The following is a 24969-nucleotide window of genomic DNA, read 5'->3' as shown; positions in this document are numbered from 1 at the left end:
GACGCCGCCGCGGAGCTGCCGCCGCTGCCGCTGCCCTTTTTGTTAAAAAAAAAAAAAAAAAAAAAAAAAAAAAAGATGCTGCCGCCGCCGCTGCAGCTCCGGCCCGCACGCGCCGCTCGCTGCCCCGAGGCGGGGCGGCCGCGCCGCCGCCGCCGCCGCCGCCATGGCCCCGCCGCCGCCGCGGCCGCCGCCCCCGGCTGCGCGCTGAGCTGCCGGCCCCCCGAGCGCCACGGCCGGAGCTGCAGCGGCGGCGGCAGCATCATGGCCCCGACCCTGCTCCAGAAGCTCTTTAACAAAAAGGGCAGCGGCAGCGGCGGCAGCTCCGCGGCGGCGTCCGCCCCGGGCAGGGCTTCCAAGGAAGGACCCGCGTTTAGGTGAGGGGGCGCCGGCAGGCGAGGCTGGAGCGGGACCGGGGTCGGCTTCGGTGCCGGCCGGGGGACGGAGGGAGAAGGGAGTGGGCCGCTCGGGACGTCGCAGCCGATCGCCGGCACCGGGTCCCGGGCTCGTCACCGTGGACGCGCCGGATCCGAGTGTGGCTCCGAAACCTCTCTGGCCGGGAGGGTCCTCTGCTCCCTCCGTCCCTCCCTCCCTCTTTGCCCCACTGCTCAGGGTCCCTCCCTCCCTCCCTCCGTCCTTTCCCCACTGCTCAGGGTCCCTTCCTCCTTGCAGAGTTCTCTTGTGTTCCTTGGGATTCTCAGGCGTGCGCTTGCTTGGCTGTGGACGTGGGAGATTCGCCGTGGGTTGGGGCGAACCCCTTCCCGGCAGAGCCTCCTGGGCGCCTCTGCGGGCGCTGCAAAGCGGTGAGCTGTCATTTTGAGGGCAGCTCCAACCTATTGTGTACGTGACAGTATTTAGAAGTTAGGAAGGAGCAACAGTCACGAAGCAGCATCTTCCTTCTTCCTTGCCGTATATGACAGGCCCTCAGACGGATGAATGAAAGTATGTAATTGCCACATCATTTGGAAGGTTGACCGCCTGGTGTATGGAAAAGGGGAGTGAGATGCTTTTACCAAATGGTTGAGTTTTTAATTTAACAACGCTCATGCATCTATTTAATAGATCCGACCTTGTGAACACACACCTTTGAATAATAATTGCTGGTACCTATTGAGCGTGTACCAACTTAAATGGTTTATGTTGATTTCTTTCATTTATTTCTTTAACAACCCTGTGAGGTAGGGTGCTGTTACAACTCCCATTTTACAGATGAGGAAACTTAGTCACAGAGAACTTAAACAGCGTGCCCAAGATCCACCGCAGTAAGTGGTAGAGCCTGCGTTTTGACCCAAGCAGTTTGACCACAGAATCCAGTCTTTAAAATCTCAATGTTACTCTGCTTTCAAGAGCTAACTTTTATTTTTTTATTTTTATTTTTTTTATAATTTTTTTTAAAATTTTTTATTTATTTGCGAGAGAGAGAATGAGAGACAGAGAGCCTGAGAGGGAGGAGGGTCAGAGGGAGAAGCAGACTCCCTGCCGAGCAGGGAGCCCGATGCGGGACTCGATGGGGGACTCGATCCCGGGACTCCAGGATCATGACCTGAGCCGAAGGCAGTCGCTTAACCAACTGAGCCACCCAGGCACCCATCAAGAGCTAACTTTTAGAAGGTGACTTAGAATGTCCTATGTTGCCTTTCAGCACACATATGTTGAGAAGTTTTATTTATGTACTTTTAACAGTTTTATTCAGCATGTTTTTAAATTGAGTATCTACTTCCAACTGTGACACGGTGCTACACGTTTTTTGGCCAGAATGTCTTGCAAAAATAGTTTATTATTGAACAAGTCCAGAACCAGTATAATAAACCTTTTAAAAGTTTGAAGTGAAACTTTGAATAAATTTTGGATTAAGTTTTATAGTCTAGATTTTGCTTTTCTTGAATTCCATTCGTTTAAAACATAGTTCCTCACTGCTTATGTGAATATTAAATATCAGTATTTTGTGTTTGTGAGGTGTGTGTGGGTGTGTATGGGTGCGGTGTTGTTTGGAAGGTAAATTGTGAGGACTTTAAACTACCCTAGTTAAAGTCTCAGGTTTCCTTTAGACTAACTGGATCCTTATAATTTGATTAGGGAATCCTATTCCTTTCACTGCTTTGAGTACTAGTGATGTTGCATCCCTTCTCAGAATGGTAGAATTACTTCAGACCCAGGGTGTGGAATTTCTTCTCTTCCCTCCCAGTAAACCAGACTTGATCAAGGGAACAAAGCCTGGAGAAAAAAGGGCATGTGTGTGACTGGTGTCTTTACTTTGGCAGCCCTTGTCAAGGACATTTAAAGCCATTTTAATGCTGGTGGAGATAGTGGAGTTAACTGTCATTGTTTCCTGTGCTCTCTGCCCAGTTGCCCACCACCATTTCCTCCATCCACAAGTTTAATTGAGTGTATTTTGAACAACAACAAAAAAAAATGTGGCTATATTTAGGGCTTGGCCATATTAGGGCAATTGATTCCCACTTTGTGGGAACATTTTCAGTATAATGTCCTGACATCCCATTGGTGTATAATGAAGAACACGAAAGTATGCCAAGGACTGTTTTTTTTTTTTCTTTCTTGACCTCGTTAGGATTTTCTTCAAGTTTTTTGAGGTGGATTTTTGAGGTAGATTGGGAGAATTGGAGCTGTCAGTTGAACATTTCACTTGCTGAGGCCCTTTAGCAGTGGCCCTGTTAGGGGTCACCATGGAGAAAGAAGTGAACTAGCACATGTCTGTGAAGACGTAGGAAGGTGGGGACAAGTCAGCCAGTGCACACCAGATCAACGAAGGGTACCCAAGCAAGTCTTTCCTCCTGCTCTCTCCACCTAGTCTAACTCAGATGCAGTGTAGCTCTCCTGGGAAAAGTCTCCCAGAAAATTTCCTTTTCTTGCCCTTGTGCTTCATTTCATCCAGGTTTTACCAGACAGATGCTGGCATGTGCTTTTTGGGGAAGTGGGTGCCTTATACAGGGGGATTAGCTGCCCTTAGGAACCCACTTCATAGTTGAATAGATTTTGAGAAGTTAAAGTAAAACCCTTAGGTTAAAAATCTAGTGTTCCTAACGTGAATTTATATTTTTCAAAAAGTGCATTTAAATATAGCACATAACTTGTGGATTTGGGGAATGAAAGTCTCCTGAGGAATCAGACTTTTTGAGCAGTTTTGTAGCATATATTAACATATATTTTGGAGAAACCTAAGTAAAAATAAGATCCAACTTTCTATATATTTTATAAATATATAATATATGGACATACATGTATACCCACAGACATATATATATTTGTTTGTTTTAGAGTTTGTGAAAGCCTTTTTATATCTCTTCTCTTCCTGTGATGGACTTTCACTAGTTATTTTAAACTTTTCTCCAGTTCTCTGAAGTTTAGCCTTTGGTCAAGTTTTGCCCTCTATGTTACTCTTGTTTACTCTTGGGCACTTCCCTCGTTTCTTACTGTTCCCTCTCACTCCTCCGGTTTTCACATACTATAGTTGATTGGAGAGGACATTTTTTTGTTCAATATAAGTAGCTTATCTCATAGGTCATTTTCAGATCTTCAGGCTTTCTGATGTTCCATCTAAAAAGAGAACATCACAGTCAAGATTCCTTCTTTAGTGTATTTTGTTTGGGATCTCAACAAAAGCCCTTTCATTGCTTTGAGGAAAGACTTCTAGGAAAACAAAAGAAATCAAAAGAGATTGATTTTACATGTTTGGGAGTAGTTAGGCACAATATATGATTATGGTGTTTGTGAAGAGTAAACTCTGAAGTTATAAAATTCTATCATGGTTTTGAAATTTGAGAGTAATCTCTCTTTGCTGGTCTTCAGAATACTTTCACTTTTAATTAGCTGATACATAAATATATATATGAACAACACTTTGTTCTAGAAGGATAAAGTAGAACAAAAAGAGGTGATTTGTCTAGTGGCTCAAGTCAGAAGTAAAATTGGGTTCCTGATTACCTTGGATTTGAGGTCAGCATGTTCACATAGGAATTTTTAAAAAGCCGGGGTATGCCCATTGACTTGCATGTCTGGTTCAAGTCTGAGGTTTTATCTTATGGTGGGTTTTTTGGTTTTTTGGTTTTTTTTGATGTCTCTGTTAAATTAGTGGACCAGTCTTCATTTAAAATATATATGTGACAGGGAGGTGAAAGGATCATAGGTAATCAAATATTTTATTTTGGATCAGTTAGATGAAGTGAGTAAGCTTATATACCACCTGGGACATGAGGAGTAAGTAGAAGCATTTCAGCTGCTTGGTAGCTAGCTGCATAAAGGCTAGAAGTAGATTCCATTCCTTTTCCCCTCCCTCCAGTCCTGAATATCTAAGGCCGAATGGCCTAGTTAGTACTAATCCATCTTGTTCTGTTAGAGCAAATTTAAGTACTCTGTTACAGGGTTAGTGTAAGTATAACTTAATCTACTTATCATCGATATCAAATAGCATCTGATGCCCATGTGCTTGTGGCTTTGTGCTCCACCTGTACAAATCAAGGTAGGACACATGGTCCTGCATTGGAGTTTGCAATCTAAAGGATAACAGATTATTTACCAAGATGAATAAACAGCGAAGTGCACATTGGAAACTATAACAAGAAGATAATTGAAACAATGATAAAGAGTAAATCTTTACATTAAGTACAGCATTAAGAACTCACTGTTCTTATGCTTCCTGTGACTGAGGGTAGGAGTATGAATTAGTCCCTTGGACAGAGGGAAATTACACAGAAGGGCTTTCTCCCCTCCCACTGCCAGCTCCCAGGACATACCCATTTCTAATGAGATTTTTCTGAAGTAGGGAGAATATTCTGGAGAAAAAAGTGTAGTTTCACTACACTCATTTTTAATGCCTGTAGCATCAGACGTGTGACACAGGTGACATAAATTGCAGTTTTGATGTCTTTTTTCCTACTTTCTAAAAGTCTTCCTGGAGGTTTCCTTGCCTATGGTTTTGGATTTATTGGCATACTCATTACATCGTACCTCCTTGTCTTGAAACATGCCGTACACGGTGGGGCGTTATTAGAGTTTTTTGGCAGAGGTAGAGAAGGGATTGTTGCAGCTAATGCAGTGGGTTCTGTTAAAAGCACGTAGAAGACAAATTGAGGAGACTGTTGATTTAGTCCTGCCTCAGTCACCATGTCGACGTGGGCCTGAACAAGTCTCTTCATTTCTCTGGTTCTGTTTTGTCGTTTGTAAAGTCACAGCGCCGTCCTATGTCATAGGGTGTCAGAGGTGGTAAGGAGGTAATACGATGAGTTTGAGAATCTGTTCACAAGAATCTAAGGCAGTGCAAAATGATTTTAAGTATTACCAAGGGCCTTTTAAGTCATGGAGTTCAGTACTAGTCACATTGAGGCTTTATGAAAATTGAACCATTTTTCAGAGACTTGAGGCAGAACTGAAGTGATATGTTCTTATTCATTTATTTACTTTTAAAACTTTGACGTTGTCAGTGATGAAATAGAGACCTTAGGTTTTTAGAGGAGCGCTAAGATACCCAGCAGGCTGTAACTCGGACCTGGATAGAGGTGACTGGGAGTTCAGGAATAGTTTTAGGAGTGTGGTGTATTTGTTTTTCAGAATTAATACGCTATTTTTCTTATCAAGAAAAAAATCTTATTTAGCTGAAGGGGGAAATATTGTTAAGCCAAATGATACCCGTTGCACAATGGATGATACTTTGTAGCAGCCAAATCATTATTTTATGTGTGTGTGTGTGTGTGCGTGCGCGTGCATGTGTGTATTCATATATACATGCACACATGCACATATACATACACATAGGTGTATATATATACACACACACAGAAAGGAGTTCTTGATAGAAAAAGTAAAAGCAAGATACAAACTTACATGATTAGTTTTTAAAAATAGGAGCGTGTGATTGATTATGCATATATGAAAGAGAGAGAGCACTGTACACTAGCCAGTGGCTGTGAAAGGGTGGCTGAAAATTTAATTTTACTCTCTTTTTTAATATATATATATTATATATATATATTTTTTTTACTTTAACCACTGTTGAAACCATTTTCTTCATTTATTTATTTATTTCAAAGATCTTATTTATTTATTTATTTGACAGACAGACACAGTGAGAGAAGGAACACAAGCAGGGGGAGTGGGAGACGGAGAAGCGGGCTTCCCGCCGAGGAGGGAGCCCGATGCGGGGCTCCATCCCAGGACCCTGGGATCATGACCTGAGCTGAAGGCAGACGCTTAATGACTGAGCCACCCAGGCGCCCCTTAATTTTACTTTTTGTGTATTATTTTTTGTTGGTATTTTGGATTTTGCTCTGATGAATTTGTGTGGATTTTGTGGTCTAAATTATTTTAAATGTTCAGAGAGTCTTTGGAGTACTCCACGCTGTGAGGGGGAGGTAGACAGGGTAAGGATAATATTTGTGGAGAAACCTGATTTGAATAAAAACTCTTTATAGAAATTTTCCTCTTCATTAAAATAACTGGTAATTCCCGTTATTAAACGTAATATGCTGTGAATTTTAATGTGCTTAACACCTAAGTTCATTATGAGCCTTAGGAGGCCAATTTAATTGGTGATATTGATAGTAGTCGGCAATGTACATTATGCAAAATTTTTACTAGTTGGGAAGGGTCACTGCTTCCCCCACGCTTCAGAGCCCATTGTAATCTTTATCGTGGCTCAGAGCACAGGTTAGGAGCTGCATGTGGGTCTCCATTCCGTGACCGAGAGCTCTAATTAAGATTTATTTGAAATATGTTTAGAAAAAGTGTCACAACCTTTTAAATTTTGGGAGAACTTGGAGAAATTAAGGGGCTTGGAATAGATATATTTTTTTAAATGTTTTATTTATTTATTCATGAAAGTCAGAGAGAGAGAGAGAGAGAGGCAGAGGCAGAGGGAGAAGCAGGCTCCCCGCCTAGCAGGGAGCCCGATGCGGGACTCGATCCCAGAACCCTGGGATCATGACCTGAGCCGAAGGGAGACGCTTAACCATCTGAGCCACCCAGGCGCCCCTGGAATAGATATTTTTAAAGCTAAGATATGTATGATGATTTTGAGTTCTGAAATGTGTATTGATCGTGTTATACATTGTCATTTGGCTTAGTCAGTGGTATCGAGAGATGGGCCAGGCATGTGGTGTTTTAATGCACAGAGTATAGATCTAAAGAGAGCATTGATTTTTGTTATTGTGGCTTTAGGTTGTGTTTCTCATGGTTTACTTGTGAGGTCAGCTTAAGGAAGCCACTTTGCTGTTTTGTTTCCTAGGCAAAGGAAGTTGTAAAAGATTGTCTTTGCACTCATGAAATGCTTTGGCTGTCTGTGTGAACTCCTGGTGGGTGAATCTGATTTGGGAACTGGCACTGTGCTTATTTCTCCAGCCACTGTTTTTCTTGGTGTGGGCGAAAAGGAACAAATGTTTTATCCTGATTGTACAAGTCCCTTGCCTAGTGTGAATTGTTAGGCCTGCACTATGAGGTCATGTCCTTGGCTGTAAAAGTGAGTCTTTCCCTTTTGCGTCCTAGTGCTGAAATATTTGGTGAGTTCCTACTTACTGAGTATTCTTTATCTCAGGTTTGTGAAAAATGATTATTATGTAAAAGAGGAAAAACAGGATGACTTTTCCAGCTAACTGGGCATGTAATAGTGATTTCCCTCAACTCCACCCCATCTGTAAATGGAACATCCATGACTCACTTCTCAGGGCCACACAGGCACTTTTGTAACCAGTGCTTGAATGGGAGGGTGGGATGGGGATGGAAGGAGATGGGCTGGCATCCCACTTGTGTTTAGCCAGAATCTGTCCAGCTGCCTTTATAATGGACTTCTGAAAAGGACTATGTGCCTTCTCACACACCATGCTACATATTTTTTTTTCCTTATTGCGCTTTCTGTTTGTGCCAAAATAATGCAATATATGAAATGCAATAAATGTCGCCATTAATACTGTAACATTGTGGGTAAGTGTTGTATAGCAGAGTGTTCCTTGTGTTATGTAAGATTTTAGTATTAGCATGGATAATCTGGGTCCCTGATTATCACATTCCTCTCTAACTGTATGACTTTCATTTATATATATTTAGAATATTTTTCTAGTTATTGTACTCTTGCTTAATTTATAGATTATACTCTAGAGTTTGTGCCCAGCATAGTGTTATAAAGAGATATGTATACTGCTTTATGAAGGTGATTTTATCACTACATCTGACTTTTTTTATCATAAGCAAGACCACTTCTGTATTTGTCATAATACGTCTGTAAATGAGTGATCACGTTTGATTCAGTGGTGTTTGATTATCCACTGTTACCTAATCGAAAATGACAACCAATTCATTCAATCCAATGTGAAAGTAAGCACAGGTGCTGTAGAAATTTATCCCCCCAAAACTGAGGGGGACAGATTGAGAACCCACATATCTGGTGAGGACTTTAGTCTAGTTTCCAGTAAAGTTAGTTGCATGTTGGAAGGTTAATGATTATGCAGCATATGTAAACAGCCTACACTCTGTGTGTTTATGATGGAAATATTTTTTCTAAAAAAATTGATAGTTCACGTTTTTGAATATCCCCTAGGTTGCATTGTGTGATAGCTATAAGTAGAAATTAAACATGTACATGAATTTACTTGACAATTTAACATAATAAGAAGTAAACTTACAAGTGTCTGCTTTTCCTTAATTTAGGTCTACTTGAGACCCTGTAATACTAAATGCAGCCCTGCCAAGATTTAATGGTCAAACGGTTATTGTTCAAATTTTTTTGTCGCCCACTCTAACAAAAAGGTGTGTGTGTGTGTGTGTATGTTTAATATTTTATCCATGAAATGTTCCAGAGAATAGGTTAACATTTACTTTGATAGTTTGACAAACAGAAAAATTTGGGGCGCCTGGGTGGCTCAGTTGGTTGGGCGACTGCCTTCGGCTCAGGTCATGATCCGAGTCCTGGGATCGAGTCTTGCATCGGGCTCCCTGCTCGGCGGGGAGTCTGCTTCTACTTCTGGCCCTCCTCCCTCTCATGCTCTCTGTCTCTCATTCTCTCTCTCTCAAATAAATAACTAAAATCTTTTTTAAAAAAAAAAAGAAAAGAAAAATAGAATTTGCTTACAAGTACACATGTATCCATTAAATGGCATCGAGCAGATTTTTGCACTTCATTGGATAAATTCTGCTTACTAAACTTTTCATTCAGTTGTCATGGCAACTCTATTTCTTCACAAGTTGAAGACAAGTTAGATGTTAACCTGCACGTTCCTCGAGAGATTAAACAGGTGTTGATTTAAGATGTGTTAGGAAGAAGGAACAAAATCACCAGTCTAATCTGTTCTGCCTTTAACACCGTATTAATACTTCATACTGCCAACTCTCTCTCCCTGGTATATCCAGAAGATTGGACATTTTCTTTTTTCTTATATTTGAAACCATTAGGGTTATAGAAAAAAAACGTGTTACCAGTTAGCTCTTAATTAATTATCCTCATTTCCTCAAGGTCTTTTATAAAATATGATTGAGAAATAATAATAAGAATCTTTTAAATTTCCCACTTTAAAGCATATATCTGAAGATAATTGAATAAAACAAGGAAATGTACATGTTATGGTTAGAGCATTGTTGCAAGAGTTCTAAATCCTAGCCTTGTCATTGTGTCTATAGTGCTTAATGTAGTGCTTGGCAGGAAGTTGCATTTAATAAATACCTGTTGAATGAATGAATGGATGAATGAATTTTAGAGTTTTAAAAGATTCTCTGGTATTCCAGAATCTGATCTCTTGAAATATTAATGCTTTTTATGTAGGGAACTTCCTTTCTTGATGTTTCTGGTATGCATTGTGGCATTGCTTAAAGGAATCTTATTTTACACAACTCAATTTCTTTCTTTCCATTAATTATAATGAAAGATTTTCTGGTATCAAAATCTTAGGATAAATATTCTAAAGGGAACTGTCTCCTCTTCAAAACAACAACAACAACAACAAAAACCTCCCCCCACAACTAAACTAAAAAAGATACCTAAGTAATATATCTGAGACCCAGTTATAAAATCCCACAGCTATTGAAAGTAACCTGTTGAAAAAGTATTTAAACAGTGTGAACCTCTCAATTTATTAGCTGTGTTGATAAATGTAAAACTCTGTTCTATACTTTTTAGATTTATTTTAATTCTTGTATGGCTTGGTAAACCTGAGATACATTATACAATGCAGTTAGCTCATTGTTTTTTTCAAATTTAAGATAGAGCACACTTAATTATAAAAACAATAGTGGTCCTCTGAACCCTGCAGATACCGTGTTTGCATGTTACGTAAAGTTGGTACTTCAGAGAAGATATGGAATCATCTCTGCTTTCCATTTGAGAAACTAACTTAAAAATGGGTTACAAGGGCGCCTGGGTGGCTCAGTTGGTTAAGCGACTGCCTTCGGCTCAGGTCATGATCCTGGAGTCCCTGGATCGAGTCCCACATCGGGCTCCCTGCTCGGCAGGGAGTCTGCTTCTCCCTCTGACCCTCCCCCCTCTCATGTGCTCTCTCTCTCATTCTCTCTCTCTCAAATAAATAAATAAAACCTTAAAAAAAAATGGGTTACAAATCTGACATGTTCTTTAAGAAGCATAAAACCCAGACTAACATATAAAGATGACCTGCAGTGTGTGAGGAAGTGAACTATGAGTAAACATTTTGACCAAGCGTAACAGGCAGTGACTGTTTGCTTTAGAATGGTACACTGAATAAGTTAGTTGCTAGGGCAGAAGGAGGTAGCAGAGCAAGAACTACCATCTCTGCCCAAAGGGCAAAGAAGGACCCCTGGTAGCCACTTGGTTCTTTCCAGGTATTTGTGGGTCTCCACAGAGACCCTACGAACATTGCTACCTGGCCCCTGCTGTGGGATACTGTACATTTCTTAGTGCCATATGTTCCTGAAAAATTGTCTATAAATTATGATTTTATATTCAAGATTATTTGGATTTTTGAATGAATTTGAATTATTTGAATTTTTCTGAATTATTAAATGCACCTGATTAAAAAAACAACACAAATGATATCCATTGAAATATAAACTTCTCAGTTCACACCCCAGTCTCTCTTCCCAAAGGCTACCATTATTATAACAGTTTCTTTTATATCCTTCCAGAAATACTCTATGCAAATACAAGGAAAAAATATTCTCTTTCATTCACACAAAATGGTAGTTAGCCTGTATACTGTTCTGCATTTTGCTAATAATTACCTAATATTCCGTTGAATAAATGCGTGTATGAATACTTTACTTTTTTTAAAAAAGATTTTATTTATTTATTTGACAGAGAGAGACACAGAGAGAACGCAAGCAAGGGGAATGGGAGAGGGAGAGGGAGAAGCGGGCTCCCCACTGAGCAGGGAGCCCGATGTGGGGCTTGATCCCAGGAGCCTGAGATCATGGCCTGAGCGGAAGGCAGACGCTTAACGACTGAGCCACCCAGGTGCCCCGTGAATACTTTACTTAAATCCCGTGTTTTTAAATCTGGCTGGACATTGAAGTCAGCTACAGAGATTTAAATACCCGAGCTGCTCTCTCAGAGATCCAGATCGAATTTGGTCTGGGTTAGGGCCCTCCGTGTCTGTCTTTATTAAACCCTCCCCAGGTAACTTTAGTATACTGCCAAGCACACTAATTTCAACTAGTCCCCCATTGATGGGTATTTAGATTGCTTCCAGGCTTTTTTGTTGCAGATGGTGAACTGCTGGTCAGAAGGTCTTATGCATATGTTTCTAGGATGAGAACCTGGGATGGGATTTCTGCCACGTTTCTCTTCTCTTCATACAACAGTGGCTGCTTTAGTGGAGATGATTTCAGGTACCCTAAAGAAACAGTGCTGATGGTGGGGTGGTGGTAACACCCGGACCTTAGCTCCCTTTGGTAGTCGTTGATCACTTCTCTAGTCCAGTGTCCGTGCATATTGTTTTAAGCTCTTTTGTAATTCAGTTCAGCAGTGCTACCTAGACAAAATAGTGCTTGTCCTTTTTTGAGCCCCAGTGATTTACAAAAAAAAACTTCTCTGCGTGAACATGTTCAAAAAAGCAAAATAACTTTAGTGCATGAAGATGTTCTTTAGACATTATCATTATAATGATAAAATCTTTTTTAAAAAAAGATTTTATTTATTTGTTTATTTGAGAGAGAGCACATCAGAGGGGGGAGGGTCAGAGGGAGAAGCAGGCTCCTCACTGAGCGGGGAGCCCGATGCGGGACTCGATCCGGGGACTCCAGGATCATGACCTGAGCTGAAGGCAGTCGCTTAACCAACTGAGCCACCCAGGCACCCTATAATGATAAAATCTTAAAAGAATCATAATAGCTGTCTAACAGCAGGAGAGTGGCTAAACTGTGATGTTAGTTGCATGGGGTTTTATATGATGGTTAAATGATTACGACTTATTAATGTAATCAAGTCACAAATATTTTAATATAATTCATGTTGTGTTAATGTATTGACTATATGATTAATATATAATTAACATAGTAGTTTGTAATATAACAGTAATATAATAAAAAAGGAAAACAAAAATACAAGAGATGCTGTAATGAGCATGTGAGTAAATGTCCTTAAATTTTAAGGATAATTAAAAAATTATCCTTTACGGGACACCTGGGTGGCTCAGTCGTTAAACGTCTGCCTTCGGCTCAGGTCATGATCCCGGGGTCCTGGGATCGAGCCCCACATCGGGCTCCCTGCTCAGCGGGAAGCCTGCTTCTCCCTCTCCCACTCCCCCTGCTTGTGTTCCCTCTCTCTCTGTCTCTCTCAGTTGAAATAAATAAAATCTTTAAAAAAAAAATTATCCTTTACAATTATAAAATTGTGTGGGCAAAAGGTAAAAATTAGGGAAAAAATCAAATTCTTTTATAAAGCAAATAGCCATTTATGGTTTTACAGACGTATTTTCGTATTGCGAACCTCGTTGATTAGTGAGACATATTATATAATATGTATATAAATGGCATCTTTGAAATCTTTTAAGATGTCTATAATAGCTCCTTCTCAAGAATTTTAAGAGACCCCTTTAATATTTGTCAAAAATAAAACTTTGCCTTGTGCTGGGCACTGTTCTGAGTTGCTTCTACTTTATCTCACCTGTGTTTCATCGTTCTCCTTTGAGGGTAAGTATTTATATTAGCTAATTTCTAGATTATAAAGTTATAATAATTTATAGATGAAGAAGTTGAGGCTTGCTTGAGATTACTGAGTGGTTAGCTAGTGATGCTGGGAATTCAAACCCACGTCTGTGAGTTCTTTACTAATATATGATCTGTATCCCCACTCTGCAAGATTAATATTTGAGATAACTGAGATTAAGATTCTGTGGTAGATTCTGTCGGGTTCATAAGGAAACATGTAGTCTTAAGTATTATTTTTAGGGAGCTTCCCATTTTAATTGTGCAAGCAATAGATGCCAAGTGATAATACAGAGCGATGGACTGCAGGGCCATATATCCATGTCAGATTAAGATGAAAGCAAGTAGTAGGGCTCTTTAGTCTGAGCTGGTTAGGAGAGGCTTTACAGAGGAGGTCAAATCTGATGGGAGAATATCTTCAGAGAGAAGAGGATGAAGATGTTTTATCTTAGATGTGTTCCTGGGTTGATGAATGGACTGGTTTTTTTTTGGAAATAAGAATGCTCCAGTGAAGCAAAATCCACCGGGACCAGATTGTGCAGGGCCTTGAAAACATTATTAATTTTAAATTTGTTTATTTACTTATTTTAAAGATTTTATTTATTTGTCAGACAGAGAGAGAGAGCACAAGCGGGGGAGCGGCAGGCAGAGGGAGAAGCAAGCTCCCCGCTGAGCAAGGAGCCGGATGCGGGACTCAATCCCAGGACCCTGGGATCCTGACCTGAGCCGAAGGCAGACGCTTAACCAACTGGGCCACCCAGGCATCCCTGGTTTTTTTTTTTAAGATTTTATTTATTTGATAGAGACACAGCGAGAGAGGGAACACAAGCAGGGGGAGTGGAAGAAGGAGAAGCAGGCTTCCCACCCAGCAGGGAGCCTGATGCGGGGCTCGATTCCAGGAAGCTGGGATCATGACCTGAGCCGAAGGCAGACGCTTAACGACTGAGCCACCCAGGCACCCCGGCATCCCTGATTTTAAGTTTAAATTTAGGTGACCCCAAAGAGTCGATGAGGGATCTTCAATCTGTACTTTAAGGGTTAATGGAAAGAGTAGGGACTTTGTTGCGGGTCTGCATTTCTTGCGTTCAAACCTGGCTCCCCCACTTAGGATGTATGCCATGGTACTTCCCTGAGTTTTTTTCATCTGTAAAATGGATGTAAAATCTTTTTTCTTTCAAGGTTGTTCTGAAGACTGAAGATAATATATGTCAGTTGTGCCGCAAAGTGCTTGGCACCTATTAGGCATTTGATAAATGGGATAAATGGTAACTCCTGTAACTCTCAGAAACTTAAATACTGTTTCTCCCCCCAGCTTCTCCAGCTACTTCCCTGTCCTAGTCCCACCTCTTGGCCATCTCCAGATTGTAGGCAAACGGCAAGTCGCTTGTCTTCATCAAAAAGTGGAGTTCCTTCTCTGAAGGCACTGGGGAATCACTACAGTTTTGAGTAATGGATTGGTGAAGCAGCTTGCTCAGCACAGGTACCTTGACCTAAATTTTGGTGCTGGGATCCAAGTTAGTGCAGTTTTACTGTATATGATATCCACAAGCAGAACATATCTGTATTTCTTAGTCTTCCTGCTGTCCCCAACCCCAGGCCTCTCATCTCCAAGGAGGAAAAGCCACAAATGATCACAAGCCAGTAACATTACGTTCCCACCTTTATGGCTTTCTTCTTAGCCCGTGGCAGAATCCATACTTGGTAAACAGATATAGTTATCTGTTTTGTTGTTTTGTCTTGTCTTTTTTGTTTTGTTTCAATAAAGACTTTAGTTGTTTAGAGCAGTTTTAGGTTTAAATAAAATTGAGGGGGAGGTACAGAGATTTCTCATACAGCCCTGCCCCCATACATGCATAGCCTCCCTCATTATCATCGTCACTTACCAGAGTGGTACATTTTTTACCAAGTATGAACCTGTGTTGACACATTATATTCACCCAAAGTCTGTAGTACACCTTAGGGTTCACTCTTGGTATTTTATATTCTGTGAGTTTGGGCAAATGTAAAATGGCATATATCCATGCTTACAGTATCACACAGAGTGTATTCACTGCCCTAAAAATCCTCTGTGCTTGGCCTAGTCATCTCTCCCCCACCCCCAGTTATCTCTTTTTATATCTCAGGACATCTTTTTTTCTCTAAGTAGTTTCCTGATAGTTCTGCTTCTTGTATTGATTAGTTTCCCAAACATTTGTGAAGAGCCCATTTTGGCTGTGTCCTAAAATTCCAGACTTACACCGAGGAGAGGAGTTTGTGTTTGAGGACTAGCTCAGTTACTCATGATAGTCAGATTTTTTTTTTTTTTTTAACAAATAGAAAGGGGGAAAGGGGAAGAGGGAGAGGCATTTGCCTCAGAAACTAGAAAAAGGAAAAACTTTTAATTGTCCAGTAATCTTATCTTACTGAAGTGCTAAGTACCGCCCCTAATAATTGCATGGAGTGGCAGTTTAGATAATGTGCCAAGAGAAGTGTGCAACCTCTGCGTGTTCCCAATAAAGCTGTTAAAAAGCAGTCTAGTTGCTGTAGGCGCAAACTCACACTTTATAATTTGTTTGTCATTGTGTCTTCCTTCTTCCAATCTTCCTCAAGTCCAGGGTGTGTTGGACTTTGATCTTACAGCTGATTACTTTGCTGTGCTGCTCTTTAGATTATTCCAGTGAGTATTGAGTTTTACAGCTTGGACCCTAAAAGCAATATTGTGTTTAACACAGCAGTAGCAACGAGAGTTCTCTTGAGCTTGCCTAGACCCACTAGCATGTTAAGTAGCTGTTTAAGAGGAAGCTTCTTTTCAGAACTGTGTTATAATTAGCACTTGATTGTCCCAATTGGTGTGGTCCAATCAGCAGACCATAGTAGGTAATTTCCCTTGGATTAAAGTGTTGCCGTAATGTCAGACCTGTTCTCCTTTCCTTTATTTTAGAAACCTTTATGTGCAAGGCACTGGGTCTCCAGTACCCCAGAAATGTTTTTAGTTGGGGAGGTACATAGTTATCCTCAAGGAGAAAATAACAGGGTCTCTCCTCTCCTTCAAAACAAATCCCAAAGTATTGTTAATCTGTCAGGTACCACCCCTCTGTTTAGAAGACTCCCTTTGTCTTCCTTTCCTAGAAATATTTGGGATATGAGGCCTTGACCAACTCTACTCTATGCATTGGAGCTAGTATTTAAATTTCTCTTCTTTTTTTTCTTTTCTTTTTCTTGCTGGCTGCGATTCCCATTAAGGGTTTTTCCTCACCATCAGATTAGGTCCTGTGTGACCTTTAGGGGCAGAGGAGGAGGTCATCTGACCTACATTGGTTTAGGCTCTGTGTGGCCTAAAATCCTCACAGCTGGAATTCTCCATCTGGTCCTGTCCACTTCCAGAGCCTGGCCCAGTCCAGCTTACTAGGATTTGAGGCTGAGATTTGGCATCAAAGCTTAGCAAGTAATTAAGGGTTTATATATCTTCCATTGCTTTCTCTGAATGTAGTTTCCTTGGTGACCTAACTGATATGCATGGAGGTAAGTGAGGTATATTTTAGAGAAAAAACTGGATGGGATATGAAAGAGTGAATTGTAAACAAAGAGAATAAATAATTTTTTAAAAAGTAGTAATAATCGGGGCACCTGGCTGGCTCAGTTGGAAGAGCATGCAACCCTTGATCTCAGGGTTGTGGGTTCAAGCCTAACCTTGGATGTAGAGGTTACTAAAAAAAAAAAACAAAAAAAAAACTTTTAAAAGAGGTAGTAATGTATAAAATAACTTCAAGGTTTTGAGCCTGAGTAACCTGGGAAAATGGTAGCATAATTAATGGAAATAGGACAGCTATCAGAAGAAATTTCCCTTTTTTTTTTTTTTTTTTAAAAGCTCCACACCCAGCATGGAGCCGAACGCTGAGCTTGAACTCATGATCCTGAGATCAAGACCTGGGCTGAGATCAAGAGTCAGATGCTTAACCAGCTGAGCCACCCAGGCGCCCCTATACTCACTTTTTAAAAGTAATTTCTTCTGGGGCACCTGGGTGGCTCAGTTGGTTAAGCATCCGACTCTTGATCTCAGACCAGCTCTTGATCTCAGGTCCTGAATTCAGGCCCACGTTGGGCTCCACGCTGGGTGTGAAACCTACTTAAAAATACATATATTAAATAAGAGAGTATATACGTTTGGTTTTGCACATAGGTGCAAATTGTGCACTCCACAAATAGTGCTGTTCATGAGGCAGTGGTTATCAGAGCAGATAGCAAGCCGGTATTTGCCAGAGGGCCCAGGAGATCCATATTTTGCTGTTAAGACTTTTCTTTTTCTGTTCCCTTCCCCAAAATTACTTTTGTCAAAATTCTATTTGTATTTCCAAACTCTGTCCAGATGCCACCTCTGATGGTCTTTGTGGATTACCCCAAATGTGCATGCCCTCTGAACTCTTGAACTTAGTGTTTTTCTTTTTTTATGGCACTTACAGCAGTCTACTGGCTGGTTTGTTTTTTTTTTTAATTATCCGAGCACTACCGGATTATACCTTAAGTGCAAGGAACATTATATGTATGTCCCTGTAGTACGTAGCATAGCATTGAGTCCATTAATAGGAGCTCAGTAAATATTTAAATATGTTTATTTAAACCTGTTTATTTTCAGCTAGTACCACTTCTTAGAGAAATATAATTTATTGTTATCTAGAATTCCTTTTTAAACTTTTGTATAAATTTTCCTCTTTGAAGAACATTTCTTAGTGCTTATATTTCAGAATTTAACCAGCAGGTATGTTTATCCTGTCCATACCTCTCACTGTGTTTACCCCCTTTTTGTAATTTCTTTTCAGTTACCAGGTAATGTAATTTTTTTAACCTCAGAGACTCTTCTCTATAGATCAGTTTAGGTTTCTGAGGTTCACTGTCAAGAAATATATGATGTATTCTAGTAAGAATATACTTTTTTTAGAGCTTTGGTCTGTCATAAGAATAGCTTGACCACCATCTTTACCTCACCTCACCAGACTTTTGCTCAAACCAAAATTCATTTGGCACTTATCTGTTTGTTCAAAGAACCCTGAAAGATCTGCTGTGTGTTCCCTTTAGTTGGGCATTTTCCTGGTGAAAATGCTTAGTGCCGCTTATAAAGATGGCCCTATCCCTGGCCACTCTGTCACTCATACCAGTTTTATGTTAAGTTCAGTCTTCACAACTATCACCGAAAGACCACTCTGTTTATACTTCTTTTTCCAGAGAAATGTTTGTTTATTCCTACTTTTACTTTCTGGTCCGAATCCAGTTCTCTGTCCAAGATAAATATCCTACTGGCCTCAGACTATTTTATCCTCATAAAAACAAGTGGCCAAATACCTGTGTACTAATGCAGTTCACGTAATGAAAACGTTAATGGCAAATGAGATTTAGATGAATAAAGGAATACTTGTTTTGGTTTCTCATGGACATAGTTAAAAAAAAAAGAAAACCTAAACCTAAGCTTACTAGTACATAAATCATATACTATTACAACTTCAGTGGGCTATCACAAGTTCATTTCTCCTATTTGAATTTTGTAGGTATCAGTTTTGAAGTAAGTGGATCAACCAGGGCTTGAAAGTATTTATTTCATCCATAAAATGTGGCTCTTCTCAAATGGTAATAAGAGTTGACAGTGATTTTTATCATATTCCAAAGAATGCAGCTTAGGGAAGAGGAGAGGTTCTGATAGTCACCCTCTGCAACCTCTATTCTGTGAGATTTCTTGCTCCCTGTTTCCAAAAAAAGTAGTGACAAATCAACCAGAGTCAAAGGTATTGCAGTTTTGATCTCCTGGGGTTTCCTTCTCCTTATGATTCTTTGTGATTTCTTCTTCATGATGCTATACCTTTAATTTGCCACTTTAATTTACTTAGATGAGGTAATTTCTTTGTGGGATAGGGAGAGGAAACACCAGGGAGAGAGATTATTTTCTGAGTGTTGCTTTTCAAGGCCCTGAGGTTCCTTTCGATCCCCAAGGCTTTGATTTGAATCTTACCCCTGAGACAGAAGCACCTGTGACTCCAGGTGACTTCTCTCCCCTCCCAGAAGTCCGAGTGTGGGAAGGGGCTCGTCAGGGGTTGCAGGATCTTGTACTTAGATGTTGTTGAAGAAGTGAGGAATACTTCCCCCGCCCCCCATGAATGGGATTAGCCGGAGATCCTCTTAATTGAATCGTTTCTTTTTCTAGGAAAAGGCAAAGATCTGTTTAGCCCATGCAATGTAGTGGTGATGGTTTCAAAGCAGAAAGAAGCCATGCTGTAGGTTTAGAATGCCAAAATTAGGCATCCTAACCCAATTTCCCCCATGGTTTTCTGGTCTAAAAATTGTGGGGGAAAGATGCATAATGGTTAACTGTGCTGCTATGTATTAAAGATCAGTATTTCGGAGAAAGGGTAATTACTAAGTTGGGCTTAACTGTATTAGTTCACGTTTACGTGGGTTTTATTTACCAAAGCAGTTGTCTGGGGCACCTGGATGGCTCAGTCATTAAGTATCTGCCTTCGGCTCAGGTCATGATCCCGGGGTCCTGGGATCGAGCCCCGCATCCGGCTCCCTGCTCCACTGGAAGCCTGCTTCTCCTTCTCCCACTCCCCTTGCTTGTGTTCCCTCTCTCGCTGTGTCTCTCTCTGTCAAATAAATAAAATCTTTAAAAAAAAAAAAGCAGTTGTCTTTATTTTATAGAATAGAAAACAGGCTCACTGGCCAAGGTCACAAAGATAGTTGCCCATGTGGGTAGGGCCAGATCTGGAACACAGACCTGAAGCATTGGCCTCAGCCAATTTTTAGTCTCGTGTGGCAAGTTCCCTTGTTACGCACTTAATAAAAGCTGCTACGAATTTGTAGCTAAAAGGCATCTTTTTTATTTTTTTCTTTTTTCTAAAGATTTTATGTATTTATTTGTCAGAGAGAGAGAGAGAGCACAAGCAGGGGGAGAGGCAGAGGCAGAGGGAGAAGCAGGCTCTCCGCCGAGCCGGGAGCCCGATGTGGGACTCGATTCCAGGACCCTGGGATCATGACCTGAGCCAAAGGCAGATGCTTAACTGATTGACCCACCCAGGCATCCCTCATCTTTTTTATTTTTAATGATCATAATTCTGCATTCTTTTGTGTGCTGAACCTTTGTGTTATTTTCATTACATTTGTGCCCTTTTCTGGTATTGAGGTGCTCCGAACTGTGACATGTACATCTTAAAAATCAACTCCAAACTCCTTTACATGGCTGGCCCTGTCTCATTTCTTTTTGCTCTTCCCCTCACACTTCTTAACACCAGTCAAAGTGAACTTGTCTCAGTTCCTCAAACAACTTTGAGCTTTCCCTTTATAAAGATCACTTTGCCCGGAACTCACTTCCTCTCTTCCATCTTAACCTACTGACTCCTACCTAGTGTGGTGGTTAGGAGTGGGTGTGGACTCTGGAACCAGACTTCGGGTTTCTAGTCCTGACACCACCACTTAATAGCTATAAGATTTTTTTTTTTTAAGATTTTATTATTTTTTTAAGTAATCCGCACACCCAACATGGGGCTTGAACTCACGACCTCGAGATCAAGAGTTGCCTGCTATACCCACCGAGCCAGCCAGGTGCCCCTATAGCTGTAAGATCTTGAACAAGTTACCGAGCGGCTCTGTCCCGTGCTGCTGTTTTCTCCCTGGAACACTGGGAATAATAGTAACCACCTCCTGGTGTGGTTATGAGATTTAAATGGGTTGGCTTTTGCGATGTTAGAACAGTGCTTGGTACTTGGTAAGTGCTGATAGCTGGAAGTCTGTACTGATAGTGTCCTGGCCCTCCAGGGCACTACATATACCTCATCATTGCACTTTGCACCCTATCCTGCTGGCCTGGAATTGCCTGTGCATGACTCTCCCACTCTAAGTCTAGGGATAAACGGGCCATATTTGTATCGTTCACTTTGGGTTGCCCCTGGCACATATATAGGCCCTTGGGAAATGTTTGAATAAATGAATAGGCAAGGCTCTCTTACCTCATGTGGTAAGCTTCATGTCTTTGACCAGCTTTCCTTTCCTTTTGTGAAGGCCTTTTAAGCTTTTATTTGAGGCTTTTTAAAACAATTTTATTTATTTTCAAAAATTTTTAAGTAGGCTCCACACCCAATGTGGAGCTTGAACTCATGACCCTGAGATTAAGAGTTGCATGCTTTACCGACTGAGCTGGCCGTATGCTCCTATTTGGAGATTTTGTTGGGGGTAATTTTAGGACAAGGGAGGTGATAGTTTAGCCTTGGTTTCTTTATGGAAGCTCTTGGAGTTGTAACACTCTATTGCTTAGTGTAGTTCATTCTGTGAGAGAAGAGGCTGTACCTAAGGACAGGCCTCTTGAAAAGTTGCTGTGTTCTTTAAGAAAGGTTAAAGTGAAAATTGAAATGAGTAAAAAAAAAAAAAAAGGTTAAAGTGGGTTCCACATAGAACAGGCTAGGCTCATGAGGAACACCTGATTGATGTTGACCACAATCTGGATTTAATCTAATAATTGTCACAGCCTCCCTGGAAATCACAGGATTTCCCGGCATTCAGCTTTTGTTGGCAATCAGGTGTGCCTATGGCTATAAAGTAGCCGTAGAAGCCACTTGACTTTCCCCGCCCTGCCAACTCTGTCTTTATAGTCAAGAATAAAAAACAATGTAAAAGGAAAAACTTATGTAAGAGTAAAATAGTTTCCTGCTGAAAGGAACAGACTTTTTTCTACTCGAGAGGTGGTAGTCATCTGGCATAGTCATGGCAGGTCCCCTGATGGTAGGGTGTTCCAGGTGGAAACAATGTCTTAACTTAGGGGAAAAGGAAGAAGGAGGAAGGGGTTTGCTATGCTGCTAGGATTCTTTTGATTAAAGCCATTAAAGATTAGGAGTACTAGAAGAAGGAGACTAACAATTTGTTGCTATAGACTTTATCAGTTTTTTAAGGGGGCAGTAGTAAAAAGCAAAGGTTAACTCCAGACTGGACTTTCACAGCAGTGTAATTTGAAAAGTTCCATTTCTTGAGCTTGTTCCTGCCTTCCTACATCTAATCTGCCCTAATAGAATAATGAAAATAATAAAATTTAGTGAGCACAAACTATGTACAGGTACTGTTCTAAGCGCTTTCTATATAAAGCCAATGTGTATACGTTCAGTATTTACAGTATATTATATAGCCTTTTACTTCCAAAGAAAGCAAAGCAGAATGTGTAGCAGTTAAGAGTGTGTATGGGTGTCAGGTTTGAACTCCACTTCTTCTGCCTACCAGCTGTGCAATTTTGGGCAAATTACTTTCCATCTCACTTTTTATATCTAAAAACAGAAATAAAGTCCCTATTAGATGAGGTAGTGAGAGCAAAGTACTGTCCTAGACTAGGCTCATAGTAAGCAGCTGAGCTGTGTTAGCTAGGTAAGTAATTAACCATTTATTATATTGTCTTCTACTGGGTGTGACTTTTTTTTTTTTTTAAGATTTTATTTATTTGACCGAGAGACAGCGGGGAGAGGGAGAAGCAGGCCTCCCGCCAAGCAGAGAGCCCGATGCGGGGCTCAATCAATGTCTTAACTTAGGGGAAAAGTTTTTGATTGGTGTCCAGGGAAATTTGTGAAAAATTTCAGAGCATTTCTACTATGACTCTGATGGGGAAGTTAATTAGGTGCATTTATCTGTGCTTCTGATGGTGTTACCATTGTCTACCAATAAGATAGGAGAGCACTATAACCTCAGCCCAGACTTACCAGATCTTTCCTGATCTTCAGTCACCCCTTGTCATTGTTTCTTTATTTCTTTGTAAAGTCAGAAAAAAGTGTGTTTCTTCACACCAGGAAGTAACGGTGCCTCATTGAACCACTCTGTTTCCTAGAGCAAGAGGGGACCGTGATGTATTCACGGTGTCTAAACCATGTCAGATTACTCTTCTTAAAACTGTACTTTCTTCCAGCAACTGCTCCTTATCCTCTTGATTTTTGAGTGGTCTCTTGCCATCCTCTTCTAATCCTGTAAGAGCAGGATTGGTGTGTGTGTGTGTGTGTTTGTGTGTGTGTGTCTATGTGTCTATGTAAAATAGTAGGCTCTTACGACTTGGAAGACATTTTCCCATTGTTAAGATGTTAAAGATGTTATTTTTATGAAGAACAGTTAGTTCACTTATTTATTAGGGTAATGGCTGTATTTTAGGTTAACTTGGTTTTCATAGGATAGCCAGGCATTCTGACCACCCTTTATCATAATATTTCTGATTTGTACTCTGAACTCTAAAATTATGAATGAACTTGTAGACCCTATACGATAAATCTTCATTCAAAGGCGTCTTTGATATTTCAGATATAATGAATTGGTAGACTATAAGAATGAATAAGACACATCCCTGCCCTGAGCAGTTCAGTTCCTGAAGGTTGTTTCACACTGTTCCGTTGTAACATACGTAATAGGACTTAACGGTATACCAAAAGGTCGAGGTAGGAGGGCTTACAAAAGTGCTCAGTAGACGGCTGTTAAATGACTAGTCTCCAAGCCTAGTAGATTCCTTTCTTTTTCAGTTCTTATTTTCACTTAGCACTTTCTTAGCTTTTATCCTTCCATATGGAGAATTAAATACTAAATACGTATGTCATTCTCATATTTGAGCTCATAGTTTTTTTTATTCTTGTTGTCTTTCCATTTTACCTGCAGATGATTTTCTAAAAATAAAACGAGGCTATTATGATCAGAGTTTGTTTCCTGGTTTTCTGAAAGTCTAACTCTATGGAATGGTGAGTGGTGAGGGGGACGGGTGACGGGTGTGTGGAGGAGGGAGCAGCAATAAATGAGAAGGTGGACTTTTCTGATGGGAATTTGTGGTTTCTCCCTAAACACTCTCAGGCAGTACTGTTGCCAGCCCCCTGTGTAGCTTCATTCTTTCTTTTAGTGTTCGCAAATACTCTAGGGTTTTTTGTTTGTTTTTGTTTTTTGTTTTTCTTGTTTTTTTTCTGCATTGAGAACCTTTAAGGAGTTTTCATGTTGGTATGTTTGTGATACTAGGAATTTTACCAGTCACAGCTGGCCACTTTATTTTTTATTTTTTAAGATTTTATTTGTTTATTTGACAGAGCAAGTAAGTGAGCACACAAGCAGGGAGAGCAGCAGGCAGAGGGAGAGGGAGAAGCAGACTCCCCACTTAGCAGGGAGCCCGAGGTGGGACTCAATCCCAGGACCCCAGAATCATGACCTGAACCAAAGGCAGACGCTCAACCGACTGAGCCACCCAGGCGCCCCTCACAGCTGGCCACTTTAAATGCAGGGAATTCTGTTTTGGAATGTCATTGCTTTCCACAAGCTTACAGAGGGTAATGCCTCCTCAGCTGTCATCGTACGCCGTCAGTAATGACCCTGTGTGTTTCATTTCCCACATGTCTCTGCATTGTGTAGAATAAAAAACAGAGGTTACATAAATTGATAATTTTGAGTGCATTATTAAGGGCTGAAAGTAGGCAAGAGTTGGTGGTGGTGGTGGTGGTGGGGAACTGATAGAGCAGTGTCCCTGGGCAGGTGAGAGACCATGAGACTCAGCGATCAGGGTCTATCTAGTCTTGTTCTTGGACTAGAAAAAGCAAAGGTTTTTCTCATAGGAAGCAAAGGTGAACGTGGGCAAGTGGTTTCTGTATTCCAAGCACTGTGCTAGTTTCTGGGAAGATGGAGGACTGAGACATGATCGGCTTTCAGGAAGGTTAGGGTTTAACAGAGGAAATGGTCACAGAAGCCCTATCAAGTACTAAGTACAGTCCATCTTCATTATTTGTGGATTCCAGGTTTCTCTATTCTCCTACTCACTAAAATTTGTTTATAACCACCAGAGTCAATACTTGTGATGCTTTTATGGTCATTCAGGGACATCCACAGAGCAGCAAAATATTAGAGTCGCCA

At 40.7% G+C, this 24969-nt stretch overlaps 1 protein-coding gene across 2 annotated transcripts in view; it reads left to right on the top strand.

Annotated features, from left to right (window-relative positions):
- The first annotated feature begins 182 nt into the window (after positions 1-182).
- Positions 183-24969, top strand: part of FNIP2 (folliculin interacting protein 2) — a 138328-nt gene continuing 113541 nt past the window's right edge. The window contains exon 1 of one of the 2 annotated variants that reach the window (XM_035022816.1): positions 183-374. In XM_035022816.1, coding sequence (XP_034878707.1) covers positions 262-374 — 113 coding nt within the window. In that variant the 5' untranslated portion in view covers positions 183-261. The remainder of the gene's footprint in view (positions 375-24969) is intronic. The other variant, XM_035022817.1, reaches the window with a different exon arrangement.

The sequence above is a fragment of the Mirounga leonina genome, unplaced genomic scaffold (genome assembly GCF_011800145.1).
Source record: "Mirounga leonina isolate KUSES-001 unplaced genomic scaffold, KU_Mleo_1.0 Mir_176, whole genome shotgun sequence".
NCBI lineage: Eukaryota > Metazoa > Chordata > Mammalia > Carnivora > Phocidae > Mirounga > Mirounga leonina.
Note: the sequence above shows the minus strand (reverse complement) of the source record. Positions and strands in the feature narration are given on the sequence as shown.